At 37.3% G+C, this 17,024-nt stretch overlaps 1 protein-coding gene across 2 annotated transcripts in view; it reads left to right on the plus strand.

Moving 5' to 3' along the window:
* BRAF (B-Raf proto-oncogene, serine/threonine kinase) overlaps nucleotides 1-17,024 on the plus strand; it is a 117,029-nt gene that overhangs the window by 47,430 nt on the left and 52,575 nt on the right. For both annotated transcript variants that reach the window (XM_081148063.1, XM_081148062.1), the window contains exons 4-7: nucleotides 2,738-2,841; nucleotides 3,663-3,765; nucleotides 8,615-8,763; nucleotides 9,688-9,807. In XM_081148063.1, coding sequence (XP_081004189.1) covers nucleotides 2,738-2,841; nucleotides 3,663-3,765; nucleotides 8,615-8,763; nucleotides 9,688-9,807 — 476 coding nt within the window. The remainder of the gene's footprint in view (nucleotides 1-2,737; nucleotides 2,842-3,662; nucleotides 3,766-8,614; nucleotides 8,764-9,687; nucleotides 9,808-17,024) is intronic.

Here is a 17,024-nt window from a genome sequence, read left to right on the forward strand (position 1 = left end):
TGTGGGAACACAAGACTGGGCCTTCAGCCAGTGTCACAGACATAGTTGGGACTCAGATCTTTACATGAAGCTGAGTCTTGAAGAGCATTACCTTCAGCAAAAGGGTGAACTGGAAGAAAATTGATTTCACGGCATACATAAACAACAGTGAAACTTATCTGTCTTTGCCAGAGCTCCACATAAAGGTTGAAGATTACCCTGTGTACTCTTAACTGTAGACCTTGTTAGATACATGATTTGAAAATATTTTCTCCTGTTCTGTAGACCTTTTCCTTCTGTTGACTGTGTTCTTTGATTGACATAGGTTTTTAATTTTGATTTAGCCCAGTTTCTCGATTTTTATGTTGTTTGTGATTTTGCAGTCCTATCCAGGAAACCACTGCCAAATCCAGTGTTGTGACATTTTCCCCTCTAAATTTTCTTCTGAGAGTATTAGCTTTAGTTCTTACATTACATCTTTGAGCCATTTGAAATAGCACATGTTCACAAAAGCATTGCAAGTATTGGTTTGGGTGTTACAAATAAATTTTAGCAGGTAGGCAAATCACAAATGCAGAATGCATAAATAAAGAGGGTCAACTGTACCAATCCAGTCTTGTGCATACTTCCAATGATGAGCCTACTCCTTCACGAGAAACTTTTCCCTTGCTGGGTAGTTTTAATGGTTATATTCAGCTAAATTTGTCATTCTACTTTTTTCTAATCATAGGTCCTAATTTGGCTTTCAGGATTGATCCCCCTTCAGTATACTATTTAAATCCAGCTGTGTTATATCTACCCTTACTGCATGTTGCCCCTCTACCATAAAGATTCCCAGTTTATTTGGAAACTTTTGTTTTGCTAAATACTTTAGTGATTTAAAAGAATGGAACCTAATGGGGGACATCTGTAATACTCTCAACAATAAATTTTTTAAAAATTAAAAAAAAAAATGGAATCTTTAATTTTATTGTTATTAACTAACAAATCCCTTGTCTCCAGTCCCCCTGCACCCCTGCCCCCACCATTAAAACTGCCCAACCTGAACTCCCACTACCTAAGTTTAGTCCACATTGTATTTGTCACTTCTTTTTCAGTTTTAAATTATTCAAATTCACCACTGGTTGGGGTCCATGCGGGAAAGGCCAAAATGGGTGACTTAAAATATACAGGAAGATTCTTTTTTTATCTCTTTCCAATGGGCCTTCCCTCCCCATTCCCAGTGTCTTTTCTACTTTTCCCCAGGTTAGCTTCATTCGGTATCCAGATTTTACCAGTGAAGTGGGAAAGATAACCACTGGGGGCTTCAGATTTCTGTCTGCTTGGCACACTAACTATAGTAGAAAGAGGAGCTTCTCTCAACCAGTGTCCATCTCTCAGTTTAGGGAAGAACTATGGTAGTATTGGGGTCATATATCTAGTCCTGGATCAGTTCTTATTGCCAGGGACATGGAACACAGCCAGCATATGTATAGCTGGAAAAGTAATGACCCTGATTGAGAGCCTCTCCTACTAGAATTTTTAGGGAAGGGCGGGTTCCCCAAGGAAATAGGGGTGCTAGGCAACTCAACAACAAATATCAATTATACACATTAAGAAAAGTTTGGATTTTTTCCTTCTATGTTTAGGATCAGTAATACATCTCTTAAGGACCATCAGTGTGATTGAAGGATTACACAGTTTTTAGCTTTGAACAATGTTTGATCAAAATTGATTTTGTGCCCAGCTGGCCTGATTCAGTGGTTGAGCATCAACCCTTGAACCAGGAGATCACTGTTCAATCCCTGTTCCGGGCATATGCCCAGGTTGCAGTTTCAATCCCCAGTAGGGGGCATGCAGGAGGTGGCCGATCAATGATTCTCTCGTCATTGATGTTTCTCTCTCTCCTTCTCCCTTCTTCTCTGAAATCAGTAAACAAACAAAAAAAAACCTGTAAAGTGTTTAAAAATCTTTTTTTTTTTCCCATTGGTTTTGCTTTAAATGTTGACACCTCTTGTTCCTCAGTGGCGAGTACATGGGGATCTGTTAAATTCTCTATTTCTTTTTTTTTTCTTTTTTTATATATATATATCTTTATTGATTTCAGAGAGGGGGTGAGAGACATAGAAACATCAATGATGAGAGTCGTCATTGATCAGCTGCCTCCTGCATGTCCCCGACCGAGCCCGCAACCCAGGCATGTGCCCTGACTGGGAATCGAACCGCAATCTCCTGGATCCTAGGCTGATGCTCAACCCCTGAGCCATTCCCACAGCTGGGCTATTTCTTCTGTATGTTTAAAATATTTTATAATTTTAATAAACTAAAATTCATTTTGTTTTAAGTTGGTGAGTAATAATAGATACTTGTCATAATTTCCCTTTACTATTAAGTTAGCTGTAGAAATGATGTTGTATCTAACATGGTAATCCATGTAACATTAAAGGTATTATATATTATGAAGGTAAGTTATTTTTAAAAAAGTGATGTGTGCCCAGTAGGGCGTGGCTCAGCAGTTGAGCATCGAGCTAGGATCCAGGAGATTGCATTTTGATTCCTGGTCAGGGCACATGCCCCGGTTGCGGGCTCTGTCCCCAGTCGGAGGTGTGCAGGAGGCAGCCGATCAATGACGACTCTCTCATAGTTGATGTTTCTCTCCCTCTCCTCTCCCTTCCTCCCTCTGAAATCAATAAAGATATAGTTAAAAAAAAAAAAAAAAGTGATATGAAAAACGTAATTTATTTCCTTTACCTCATATCATGCATTTATGATACTGCAGGTCCCTGCAAGGTGTGGAGTTACAGTCCGGGACAGTCTAAAGAAAGCCTTGATGATGAGAGGTCTAATCCCAGAGTGCTGTGCTGTTTACAGAATTCAGGATGGGTATGGTTTGTATGTGATGTGAAATTTTGTTTAAAAAACAAAAACTCAGACATTAAACTTTGGGGTTTTTTTCTAGGATCTTTACCTAAACCAAGGAAATTGAAAATCAGCTTTAGAAAACAATATTAAATTATTAAGTTTAGCCTAAAGAAATCTTGTAGGCCTTTTGAGGAGTTAATGTTAGATAATTTTGTGTGTGACAGTAGTGGTACTCAGATCAAATTATTTTATTTGGAATAGGTGATTCTTAAAATTTTTCAACCATTAGAATGTGACTTATTTGAATAGTGGACTCATTGCCATGCCCCTATTTTAAATACAAACTCATGTTTTCACAAAAGGCTTATCAAATTAACATTTTATATTGAACTGTTTTTCTTTTAGAAAGCATCTAAAATTATGCCAAGACACCGCCCATTCCCAGTTTTGAATCCTGTTTTTAAAATTTTCCTTTTTTGGGGCATGTTTTCCCTTGAGTGCTCTTTTTCTTTGGATAGACATACCCATGCCTGGGTTTTTGGGTTTTTTTTTTGATGCCAGGAACAATCCATTTTCTGCTGTTGTAGGTCTTTTCTGGAGCTGACTTGAAGACAACAGTACATCTCTTTACCCTGCTGTTTGTCCAAGAGTGATACATTTATTTGGGGTAAACTTAAAAATTAATTTATTGCCACTTAAATTTCTAACGATGGAAGACCAGGGAGCCAAACCTCCCTCATCATTACTAGCCCCTCAATAACCAATTTTCATATCTTCAGCATGAGGCATATGAAGATTTTTAGGTATGATTACCAAGAAAGGCTTGTGATTACACTTTTCAGAGAGAAGAAGCCAATTGGTTGGGACACTGATATTTCTTGGCTTACTGGAGAGGAATTGCATGTAGAAGTATTGGAGAATGTTCCACTTACAACACACAACTTTGTATGTACCTTTCCATTTTTTTGAAATGTCAAAAATACTTATGTCGTGAATGAATTTTTATTTAGGAAATATGGGTGAATAATTTGGGGATCAATACTTTACCTAAGTTAAAAATCAGTTCTGTTCTTTACAAAATTTTAATTTAAACTAAAGAGTTTTACTTTAGTCATTATACTTTCTTTTGAATTTAAAAAAGCAATACATGCTTGTTATTAAAAGAAAATTTAAATGGTTCAAAAAGTATACCAAGTAAAAAAGTGAAAATACTATACTAGAGGTAAACTAGCGTTAGTCAAATTAATTTGTTATTGTGTAGTCTTCCAAATTTTTTCTTTATATACAGACATGTATGCTTACACCTGTGAGCCTAAGGTTTTCTCCTTTCTCTTTCCCCCTCTCTTCTCTTCATTATTTCTGATTTCTTTCCTTTTCTTAAACTAAAAATGGAGCCTTGTTCTTTGTGGTATTCGTTACCTTAAAAAAATTCAGCAGTACATCATGGACATCTTTTCATGTCAGTACACCTAGTTTTATTTTTATAATGATTGCATAATAGTCTGTAAGAGTAGTGTAAATTCAGTATATTTAACCAACCCTCTAGTAATAGACATTTAGGTGTTTTTAAAAAATCTATTACATAGAGGCCTAAACAGAATCTTTCTGCATACATCTTGGCATACTTACATAAATTTTTCTGAAGGATAGGTCAGTGGAACAGCTCTCCTTGAGGACTGAAAGAAGATGCTAAAACTCTCCTTGAGGACTTCTCCCTTTGGTTTTTGCATTTGCTAGAACCTAGCCTGAGCTAAATGTCACCAGCATGAAGCCTGCAAGTGAGACCTCTCTGCCTTACAGATGAGGACACAGTTACCAGAGCTTGAGGTCTTGTCCTGTAAAAGGGTAGGCAAAAGCCAGGATTAGAATGATCTATAAGACAGGAATGATATTCTTACTTATCTATATATGTGGAATTTTAACCATAGTTTATTTCTTTTCTAAATAGATAGTTATTGCTAGCATTTTGGCGTCAGGTGTTTTCCCCTGTGCCTTGGTGATTAGTACAGCTGGGCTCTTAAAGCAGCTGATGGCATGATTTCCCAGGAGGGTACTTTTGGGGCTCCATTAGTGGTGAGTGATGAAATCAGGTGTCTCAGTAATTAAGACATCCTCTGGACAAGTGTAGAGTACACCTAATATCAGTCAGATTTACTGTGTAGCAAATAGCTGTAGAGTGATGAACTAGGATGTTCATTACTGTTGAGTTTTTTAACTCCATGTAGAATTTCGAGTGGTGAGTTTTTAGGAATCCAAAAACAGTTGAACTTACATTTCATAGTGATTACTACTCTTTTTCTTAATTATTATTCTTAACTAGAAATCGGATATGGGGAGGTGAAAGAAGACCTAAGTTACTAATCAGAAAATTGTATTGAAACAAGTGCCTCAGGAAGGTCCTGGCCATAAGAATGTAATGAAGGCAAACTGCAGGTTAGTTCCAGAGTGTAGAAATCCTTTCAGCACAGTTGGAGACCTTCCAGTAAATGTTGAAAACCTCCCATTTGCCAACACTGTTTCTGATCTGGGAATATAACAGTTAACAACAAAAACAGGATCCTGGCCTTTGAGTAGAGATGATTTAGTAGGAAATTTTCATAACACTTGTAATTACCGTGTATGCATAAAGCGCTGTAGATGCACAGAGTAGTCTCCTAACCTGGGCTTTGAGGAGTCAGGAAGTTTCCCAGTGAAGACTAAGCCAAGGACTAATGGGTGAGGAAATAGCAGATGAAGAGTGAAGGGAAGAGTACTCAAGACAGTAAACAGCAAGAAAACATGTTACCTTTTCAGTTTTAAAAACACATTCAGAATGGATGGTAAAAAGTTGGGGGAGGGGGATGTTACAGAGTAGCAAGAATTATGGGTAGAGTAAGCAGAGCCAGGTTCATGACAGTCCTCATAAGCCATGCTAAAGATTTGGACTTTTCTGTAAAAGAATTGGAAATTCAATAATTGTGAGCAGGGGAGAAGTGTGATTAGATATGCATTTTAGAACAGTTACTCTGTGTGCCATGTAGAGGCAGGAGCCTGTACTCACTTTGCGTTGCTGCTGGATTTTTCTGGCCTCTCAAGGAACGCTGCTGATGCATTATGGTTTCATAGAGTCTGTTATAAAAGCAATTCCTTCAGTATTTTGTCTACATCCCAGGAGTCCTTGAGAACGGGTGGGGTGAAGCAGGGAAGGGAAGATAGGGAAACAAGATTTGAAATGAATGTCATTTGTCTAGCCCTTCCCATTTTCTATAGGCACACAGGTTAATAATGTCTTCCTTCAGACAGCCCCACACCTTACAAATTGATGCATGCAAATTGCCGGTCTACACCTCCCATTAATTTATGATCTATGTCTTGATATGCTCAAATTCAGAATAAGCCTAAATTGTGATGCAAGATAAGATACACCTTCCTGTGCTCACCTTTATTGACAAAGGTATACTCACAAATACAAGTACAGGGTGGGGCAAAAGTAGGTCTACAATTGTCAGTATGTGAGTTTATTCTTGTATTTATTAATTATTGTATTTTCCATATCTACAGACCTACTTTTGCCCCACCCTTTATATGTCATTTGCAGTTTATACTAAAGTGCATACCCGTGCTTTCTACTCTTAGATATTTTTCTTCTCTCTGTTTCCCTCCCTTCTTTCCTTGTCTTTCTCTTTTTTTCTCCTTTACATATACAAACAACCAGTTACACATAGTTTTCAAGTATACATCAGTGACAGGAAGAAAGACTGCAATTGAGGAAATTAATTCAGGAAGATAAATTAGGGTTTCATGATACAGATTATCAGGAGAGTGAAGGTATGAGTGCTTAGCAAAGAGGATCAGATGGCTATATAACGCTTATTCCTGTGCAGACGTTTCATATTTTTCAGTGCTCTATTTCCTGAAATTATGCTAGCAGTATAAAAGACTCTTGACTATGGCAAATAGTGGTCACATTAATATTAAAGATCTCTTCATTTCTTGTATATCCAGAGACAAATGGAAAAGGAACAAAGCTAAAAACAAGCAGTTGCCTTTTTAAATCCCCTAGAAAGTGATAATAGAAAAAAAGATGAAGAAAACAAGAGCCATTTTTTTAAACTACTTAAATATTCTCAAAAGCCAGAGTGCCAAGATACCATTTTCTTGATGAAACATTTTTAAATAACTTTTTGTCTCTTTAAATATGTATTCATCGAGAAGGGTTTCATAACCTGTGGGTGTTGAGATCCGTTTAGTGACTCATGAAAAGCACTTACACGTAATAGGATAGAAAATTATATTGTGCATTACATGTAATTAGGGCAAGTATGTTACATGAATACAGATGTGTCCTGGGTCATAGTGTGAAATCTATTTCTTACTTCCAGTTTGTGTTAAAACTGTCTGAAAAGCAGATTAATTGAGAATATGCAGCAAGGAACAGCAGACAGCATAGAAGCCAACTGCGCTCACCACGCCGGAAAGCGCTGCTTCCGCGTGGTCTTTGTTTATCCTCCTCGTGGTTTCTGCTTGTTGTCCACACAAAACATGCTTTTCAAACAACTTCTAGCTTTGCTAGTTGTCAGGGTAGGGCCTCCCTTAAAAAAAAGATAGGTAGAGCCTTCCCAGCACAGTTCTGTTTTGTGGCCCATGTGGTAGATCAGTGATTTTCAGCCGGTGTGCCGAGGCACACTGGTGCTGGTGTGCAGCAAGAAGGTTTGAAACAGATGGTACCTAACTCTCCAGTCAGGGGCACTGACCTCTTTTTCCCTTAGATTGTCAAATAAAAATGTGACAACAGCCAGCACAACAGTAGCCAGTGTAATTTAATCAAAATTATACCTATTTTTTGTCAGATCAGCGAAAAATACATTTTTTGGTGTGCTGCAGAATTTTAGTAATTAGTTTATGTGTGCCAGGTGAAAAAGGCTGCAAACCACTTTTGGAGATCATTTGCTTCTGATGTGGAGTTTTTGCATGTTGTCTTTTAAGTTTCACGTAGAGGGGTGTTCAGAAATGCATGTAGGTGTTCTAATCCTCTAACAAAATAACTTGTTAAAAGTCGTTCTTACTGGCTTTTAGGTTGTTTTCTTGCTCTTTATCCTAGTTAGTAAGTTTAGATAGGGTTGTTTTGATTTCCATAAAATTACAAATAGCTTTTTCTTTTATAATTATTAAGTGTTTTTACATTTAATCAGAGTGTATTTACATTTTAATCAAATGTATGTAGTTTTCTTTAGATATCATTTACTGATTACTGATTTCATTGGGAATTAGCTCATTCATGGTATTACAACCTTTCCTCCTCCTCCCCTCCTCCAATATGTTCTTTTTATTTTTGGGTTTTTGTGGCTCCTCTGTCAGATACCTTTGTGACTTTAGTGCTAGCATACCCTTGTTTCCTACTCTCTTAACACTAGTAAGCATCTCATAACTCCTTTCTTTGTACAATTATTAAATTGTACCCTTACCTTTCCTTTTACTTCTTCTGTTCCCTCCTTTTATCTAATCTCTACTTTTATTTTTATATAGTCAAGCTTGAAATTAGTTTTGAGTCTTTTATTCATTTCCCGTCAAGACTTCTGAGTTTTTAATTGGATATTGGGTGGGAGATAGTACATATTACTCTATCTACTATCTTGAACCCACTGGTTTTCATTTTAGTATCTTAATGTGTAAGGCAGTTCTCATGATATAAACATTAAAAATTTGTTATTTTAAACAAGAGAGTAGATTAGTTGATTACTAAATAGATTCTCGCCAAGTTTTGAAATCCTCTATGATGTTTTACATAAATCCTCATTTATGTTTTACTTTGCAGGTACGAAAAACTTTTTTCACCTTAGCATTTTGTGACTTTTGTCGAAAGCTGCTTTTCCAGGGTTTCCGCTGTCAAACATGTGGTTATAAATTTCACCAGCGTTGTAGTACAGAGGTGCCGCTGATGTGTGTTAATTATGACCAACTTGAGTAAGTAATCAAAAAAGATTTCTATCTACCATTTTACATTTAATTTTTCTGAATGTGTCCAGTAGAGTTGTTACAGGGAATTTTTTTTAAAGTGTGTCTAGAGAGTAATATGTAGTATAGCCTATGCTTTACTCCAAAATTGTACTTCTGATTCAGCTGCACATTTCATTTATGTTTTATATTCTCTTTCAATCAGTAAAGATCCCTTGTCCATAGAAATCACTTTTAGATAGTTTTTGGGAGGAGAGCAGGTGTTGTTTTGGTTAAGTTAACCATTATTATATTTTTGAACCATAGATCAAGGGATCTGATTCTGTCAGCTATTTTGTAAATTATGTTTCTCTCTCTTCTTTTCTCTCTCTTTCTCCTTTAACCCCACCTGCACCCCCACTTTATTTAAAAGTAAGATATAAAATCTTTGTACCTAGTGTATCTTTTTCTAAAATTTCTATTTGCTTTTTATGCTAGAATTTCTCTTAACAGGTTAGACTGAATCTGTTTTAATCTTTTTGTGTGTTGTTGCTGCTGCTGTTAAGGTCTTACTACTTTTCTTGAGCACTTGAGCAAATATAATTCAACTCCATATTTTAAAGAATATTATAATGATGTAATCTAACTTTGCAATAGTTATATTTTCTTCTAATTCCTTAACCATAGAGCATGATTTTTCCCTTTGGATACTTAGAAATTTGCTATATAGAACAATTAGTTTTAGACTCTGAGCTTGCCTTTGAAAGTAGAATATAATTTTTAAAAATAAGCCTTTAGACAAAAACACAACTAATTGAATTTAACAATCGTTTCTAAAACTGGAATATGATCTCAGATATTTCTGTTAACTCTATAATGTATTCTGATGTATGAAGCTTCTGGGTTTTGCACAAGTTAGGTTTGTTTTGTTTTGTTTTTGTTTTTGCCTCACAGTTTGCTGTTTGTCTCCAAGTTTTTTGAACACCACCCAATACCACAGGAGGAGGCCTCCTTAGCCGAGACTGCCCTTACGTCTGGGTCATCCCCTTCCGCACCCCCCTCCGATTCTTTTGGGTATGATTTGACTCCTGCTGTTCAGTGACATGCTATTTGAGCTGGTTTCTTTTGAATCTTTGGTTTAATATAAGCTTTTCCAACATGTGGGTTGTTAAAAAGGGACTATTTCTCAGATAACTTATTTTATTTCACCAGTCAGGTATTTGACATGCATTTGGTACAGATATATGGGATTAAAGCTGACATAGACTGTTTCAGGACCAGTCTTAAAGAAAATCAAGCAACAGATAATTTAGAGTCCTTGCCTTGTGCTCATCACTTTATTAGGTAATATCAGATATAGAAGTACATGACTTCCATTTAGAAAAGTAGCATTAACACATGAGACAATGGCAAACAATTTAAAAATAGTATATAATTAAAATCTGTAGTTTATGATATAGTATTAAAACTATGTAATAAGGACAAATATTACCATGTTTATAGGAGAAGAGGATAGTGAGAGAGAGTAGTCAAAAGAATTTAATGAAGAACGTGGGATTTAAATTGGACTTTGAAGAATTCTAAAATCTGAATTAGCCTGGGTAAGAAAAGCTTGGTGATTGGGAGGCAGGAATGGGGTGGGGCAGAAACAGCATAAATAAAGGGAATGGCAATGGTATATTTAGGAGATAGTGAAGAGAGCCTAATCTAAGTCAAGAAGAAGTATGTGTAAGACTAGATTATGGAGAGTCTAGGAATTTAAGCTGGAATTTACACTTGGTATAAAAAGGGAAAAAAGAATTAAAGTTTTTTGAGCAGAAGACTAACCTGATGACAGTGTCTTAAAGAAAAAAAATCAGCCCAGCTGGGCGTGGCTCAGCGGTTGAGCATTGACCTAGGATCCAGGCGATCAGGGTTCGATTCCCGGTCAGGGCACATGCCCGGGTTACGGGCTGCAGCCGATCAATGACTCTCTTGTTGTTGATGTTTCTATCTCTCTTTCTCTCTCCCTCTCCTTTCCTCTCTCTGAAATCATTAAAGATATATTTAAAAAAAAAAAAAAAAAAATCACTTAACAGTGATATACAGATAGATTGATAGAGAAATGTCTGTGGTAAAGAGGGCCACCTAGGATGCTGTTGGTTGTGACAACAGTGCGAAGCAATGAAGACTTGAACTGGAGTGATAGTAGCATAGAAGGAATGGATATTCATAAAGCGTAAAAAAAAATAATAGTGTTATTAATTTGTTGTGGAGGACAAAGGAGAGAACTCACTTTAAAGATGGTGCTAAGTCATCCACATAGTCAAGTTTCAGACTAGGGAAAAAAGAGGTGGTGATGAGTTTCGAAGATACTAGTTTGCTTTGAAGCATTTCTCAAACAGGTCTGTTTACTCTTTCCCTATGGGACTTGAGGAAGATAAATTATACTATGCCTGGAAGCATATGATTAAAACATGAAAAAGTTGCCTGGCTGGCGTGGCTCAGTGGTTGAGCATTGACCTAGGATTCAGGAGATCGCAGTTTGATTCCCAGTCAGGGCACATGTCTGGGTTGTGGGCTCGATCCCCAGTGGGGGGCCTGTAGGAGGTAGCCAGTCAGTGACTCTCTCCCATCATTGATGTTTCTATCGCTATCTCTCCCTCTCCCTTCCTCTCTCTGAAATCAATAAAAATAAATTTTAAAAAATGAAAAAAAAGTCTCCACACAGCATTCTGTTCTAGACTATTCTAGAGATAATTAATTAAAATCAGAAATATTTATTTTCCGTTTTTACCCTACTTCTCACTCTTCATAGTGTAATGCTATTTCTTTTTCCCAGAGAGAGAAAATAATAATAAGTTGACACTCCCAATAGACCTATAATTTTTATGAAGCCAGCCTTTCTGGAGGTTTCATAGACTAGAAAATTCAGCAAAAAACTTTTGTATTAAGGAGTGGATGTATTTACATATTTTGGACCACTAGAAAATGTAGCCGCTATGTTCTCTTAACAGGTTGTAACAATTACCCACTCTGGTGTAGTCATCTTATTCCTGCTGTCTGTATCATTATTTGTATGCAGCTGTGTATTTCTTAGGAGAACAAATCAAAGTGTTGTTATTTTGATTTTTAATTCATTCTTTGACTATGACTTTTACTCCTGATGGATTCTATAGACTGTGATGCCTTTCAAATGGCAGATCCCAGTTCTGTGAGCAGTTATAGAACATCATAATGAAATTAGCTTTGCCTCTCTGAAGGTTATTAATGGTAATGATCGGGACATTTGTTTAGCAGTGACAGGAATGCTAGCTGTAAATTAGGAAACCATTTGCCAAGATCCAAGATGGTGGTGGATTAAGTGGAAGCTACACTGACTCTCTCCTAGACCATACTGGAATTACCACTAAAATATAGAAAAACCACCCTGAGTAATCAACTGCAACTGAAGACTAGCTGGAGAGCACCCTCATAACCAAGGATGAAAAGTGGAGACCACATAGAGACTGGTAGGAAGTGTGAAGGTGCGAGAGGGCTGGCCAGGCTCCCATAGGCAGCAGCTGAAGGTCCGGAGGGATATCTCACCTATGGGGGGGTTCCCACTGAGAACTCTGGGGTCTAAACCCCAAGCTGGGCTCCCCAGCCCAGAGCACCAGAACTGAGAAAGGTGCCCACATAACATTTGGCTGTGAAAGCAGCAGGATTTCTCTCTGCCAGGGAGAGATGGCTGGAAATACAGGCACCCTCTTAAAGGGTCAGCACACAAAGTTTCGTGTGCAGACATTCATCTTGAGCTCTGGTGGAGGGAAGCCAGAGTGGACTAGAGCAGTGTGAGGAGAATCCAGGGGGCCTGGCTGGGGGAATAGATCTCAGAGGGTACCCATCTGAACCCTGGTGCTGAGTTATTCCCCCATAAGGCAGAGGACATCTTTCTCAGGCAGACTTTTACTTTCTAAGCAGCTTTTGCCTGGAGGAGAAGCAGTTGTCCCACCCTGCTGGAAAACCTCTGGCCCCACCTTGTGGAGTTTCTACAGCCTGAGGCTCACTGAGAGACTGAATAACAATCAGCCTCTGGATTCTTTGAGTCTTTGCCTGATTTGCTTCTGGACCCAGGGCTTGGAAAAGCAGACTTTGGTGCATATCTTGGTCCTGTCCAAACATACCCAGCCCTAGCAGAAGAAAACAGAAGCTGTGGAGTGTGGAAAATTTCAAACGGTGATACTCAAGGCCAGTCACAAACAGCGTCTGACCTTGGCCTGCACCAGAGACCATCCAAAAGACTGGGAATCCTAGCAGATCTACCTAATACGTAGAAACAACTCCAAAAAGGGAGCCAAAATCGGGAGACAAAAAAACAAGCCCCAAATGAAAGAACAAAAGAATTCTCCAGAAGAAGAGCTAAGCAAAATGGAGATAAGCAATCTGTCAGATATAGAGTTCAGAATACTAATCATAAGGATGCTGAACAGCATGGAAAAAGATATAGAAACTATGAAGGAAATTAAGAATGCCGTAGAAATTTTTTAAAAAATTGGAAGGAATGAAATAGCGGATTAGAGGAAGCTGAGGATCAGATCAGCAAATTAGAAGACAGGATAGAAAAAAATCAGAGAACCAAAAAGAAAAAACAATTGAAAAATAAGAGTAGAGTTTAAGGGAGCTGTGGGACAACATATAACGTAACAATATTAGCATCATAGGAGTGCCAGAGAGGTTGAAAGTAAGCAAGGGTTATAGATCCTGTTTGAAGAAATAATGGCAGAAAACTTCCCTAACGTGGTCAAGGAAAAAGTCACACAAGTTCAGGAGGCTCAGAGAGTTCCAAGCAAGAAGAACCCAAAGAGGCCCACGCCCAGACATATCATAATTCAAATGCCAAAAATTCAGGACAGACAGAATCTTAAAAGACAGCAAAAGAAAAGCAATCTGTTAGCCTGTGAGCTGATTTCTCATCAGAAATTCTACAGACCAGAAGGGAATGGCATGATGTATTCAAGGTAATGCAAAACAAGGATCTGAAACCAAGACTACTCTATCCAGCAAGGCTATCATTCAAAATAGATGGTGAAATAAAGAGCTTTCCAGACCAAAAAAAGGGTAAAGGAATTTGTCACCACCAAACCAGCATTGCAAGAAATGTTAAAGGGACTGCTCTAATAAGTTGAAATAGAATGAGAAAATAGGCATAAAGAAATAAAATGGCAATAGATAAGTACTTGTCAATAATAACCTTAAATATAAATGAATTAAATGTCCCAATCAAAAGACACAGAATAGCTGAATAAATAAGAAAAAAAGACCCAAATATATGCTACAAGAGACGCACCTCAGGACAAAATAGTCACACAGGCTGGAAAACAAAACAGAAAATCTTCTGGAGGACATTAAAGGAGAGATCAACAGCAATACAGTCATAGTAGGGGACTTTTTAACACCCCACTGACTTCACTGGATAGGTCTTCCAGACAAAAAATCAACAGGGAAACAGTGACTCTAAATGACACACTAGGTCAGGTGGATTTAATGGACATTTACAGAACATTCCACTCCAAAGCTGCAAAATAGGTATTCTCCTCAAGTGCACATGGGACATTCTCAAAGATAGACCACATGTTAGGATAGAAAACAAGATTGATATGAAGCATCTTCTTGGACATTTACACCTTGGAAAACTATGCAGCTGTAAAAATGAAGGATCCCTTACACTTTGAGACAGCATGATGGGACCTGGAGAGTATTATGCTAAGCGAAATAAGCCAGTCAGAGAAAGACAAACATCACATGATCTTACTCGTGGAATCTAATGAACAAAATAAAGCAATGAACAAAATAGATCCAGAGACATAGAAGCATAGAAGAGACTGACTAATCTCAGAGGGAAGGCGGGGATGGGGAGAGATTAACATAGTTTATATGCATATATGTGTAACCCAGGGACACAGACAGTGGGGTGAAGGCCTGGGGGGAGGGTACAGGGGGGAGGGAATCAATGGGAGGAAAGGGGGGCCATTATACTTTCAACAATAAAGATAAAATTGAAAAAAAGAAACCATTTGCCTACGCCATAAGCACTTTATTCATAGCTAATCTGAAGTAGATTCTGGTCCTAAGCAAATGATGAGAAAGATGTTCAAACTTTTGTTTTCCTGATGCATTATTTTTAAATATGTTTTTTATTTCAGAGAGAGGAAGGGAGAGAGAGAAACATCAGTGATGAGAGTCATTGATCCACTGCCTCCTGCACACCCCCTACTGGGGATCGAGCCCGAAACCTGGGCATGTGTCCTGACCAGAATCAAACCATGACCTCCTGTTTCATAGGTCAACACTCAACCACTGAGCCATGTAGGCTGGGCTCCCTGATACTTTTCTGTTACAAATGTATATGTGTGCCTGTGAAAAGACAGGCACGAGTCCTATTCTTTATCAGAATTCCTTTGCATCTTGTTAATAGTCTGATAATAATCATGATGGTCATGAGAAACATAATAATAGATGTAACTAAGACATACTGGAGAAGTGATACATTGTCCAGTTTTGATAAAAAATTAGAGGTACCTACTTTTCTACTTTTAAAATATGCTTTGGGATGCGTAAGTTTGGAATGAAAAGTCAGCATTTAAAAATTTGCTGAACAGAGGTAGTCACTTTGCTTCAAAGCTTTTAATATTCTAGATTAAAAATGAGACCCAAACTGGTAATTTGCTGAAGGATGTTAGAGGTAAAAAATTCTTTTTATTTTTAATTTGGTACTGCTATAAAGAAGTTTGCAGCAAGATATAGAAATATCATGAGGTGAAAGCCAGTTTGCTGACTGCCAACATACTTCACAGGGTATAAATTGCCTTGGTTTGAGTAAAGAATTGCCAGCATGGAAACTCAATTTTATCAGTCCCCAGAAATGATGAGAGTTAGGGATATACTGGTTTACATTAACCAGAATTAGAAAGCACGAATTTAGAATGCCAGGTATTTCATTTTAGTGAGAAATAAGCCTGTTGTGTAGACTAAACTTCTTATGTTGGATCGACCAACACTTACCCTGCTTTTGAGAGATATTAATGAGAAACCAAATTATAATCAAAAAATTATTAAGGATGGAATTAGGCCATGGTTCAGATGTTTAATGACATCAGAATATAATAAGTGTTCTCTCAAATTATAACATACTTGCCCTGAAAGCTAGATAAATTGACTTTGTGGAACAGCACATACCTTTCCCTGGGAGTTGTTAGATACCGACTGCCAAATCATAGTGTTTCTGACTTTGTGTAATAAGCAGATACCCTTTTTGTCTAATATATCCATTTTTTCTTTAGATATGATAGTAAAATTTATTAGATTAAATCCAGGTTTTTGTTTTTCTTCTGGACCAATGTCCTTTGCATACATATTTCTGATATAATATGCATTACATATTGCTGTCTTAATTCACTAAGTTTCAAGAATGAGTTGCTGTCACTTATGCCTACATCAAATTAATTAGAGTATCTTGTAGTTAATTCAGACTTTTTCTATCTTCAAGTCCTACCTTAAAGTATGTTACTGCCTTGAGACTTCAAATCAGTCTATATAAAACAGTTTTTTTGTAATCTGCACTTTCCAAAACTTTTTTAAAAATTCTAATATTGTCATTTTTACATTCTTTTACCTGCTCCCAAATATTTTAGCAAAGGGTGTATATTTGGCTGCCTAGAGCAAAAATAAAGACGACTCTGTCACAAACTAAAACTTTCTCAACAGTCAGAATAAAAGGGCCAGTGGAGCATGCTAATTTTCCTAAAGGCCAGTTTTATCAGTCTTTGCCTACAGTTCTCATTGGGCTGATACCAGTTTTTTATAATACTTATATTTTATTATTTGTATTTCACTTCTATGTGGATTCATTTAGTTAATATGAACAGATAAAGTGTATGTTTCTTTTCTTACCCTTAATAGTGTGGTTCAGAGAAGTAAAACTATAAACTGGTATGATTTAGACTTGTTAACATGCTCTATTCTTAAATTTTTTGTCACTATTTGGCTTCTTTGTCTCTTCAAAGCTTTATTTCTTTTCTACTATATTTTCTTCCTATTCTTCTCTAAACCCTCTCCCCTCACAAAATATATTTTTATCCCCACTACGTTGTATTTCTGGCTATGTCTTAATAACCACTAAGTAATACTGATTAATTACAGAGTTTGCATAAGATGGGGTAGAATGATAACTAGTCTCTAAAGAGAGGCCTTTAGCACGGAGTCACTTATTGGTCCTGATGGAGCTCACTAAGACAGCCATACCTTATCTTTCAAGTGATCCCCACTTCCCA

Source organism: Miniopterus schreibersii (assembly GCF_964146895.1).
Source record: "Miniopterus schreibersii genome assembly, chromosome: 9".
NCBI classification, from domain to species: Eukaryota; Metazoa; Chordata; class Mammalia; order Chiroptera; family Miniopteridae; genus Miniopterus; species Miniopterus schreibersii.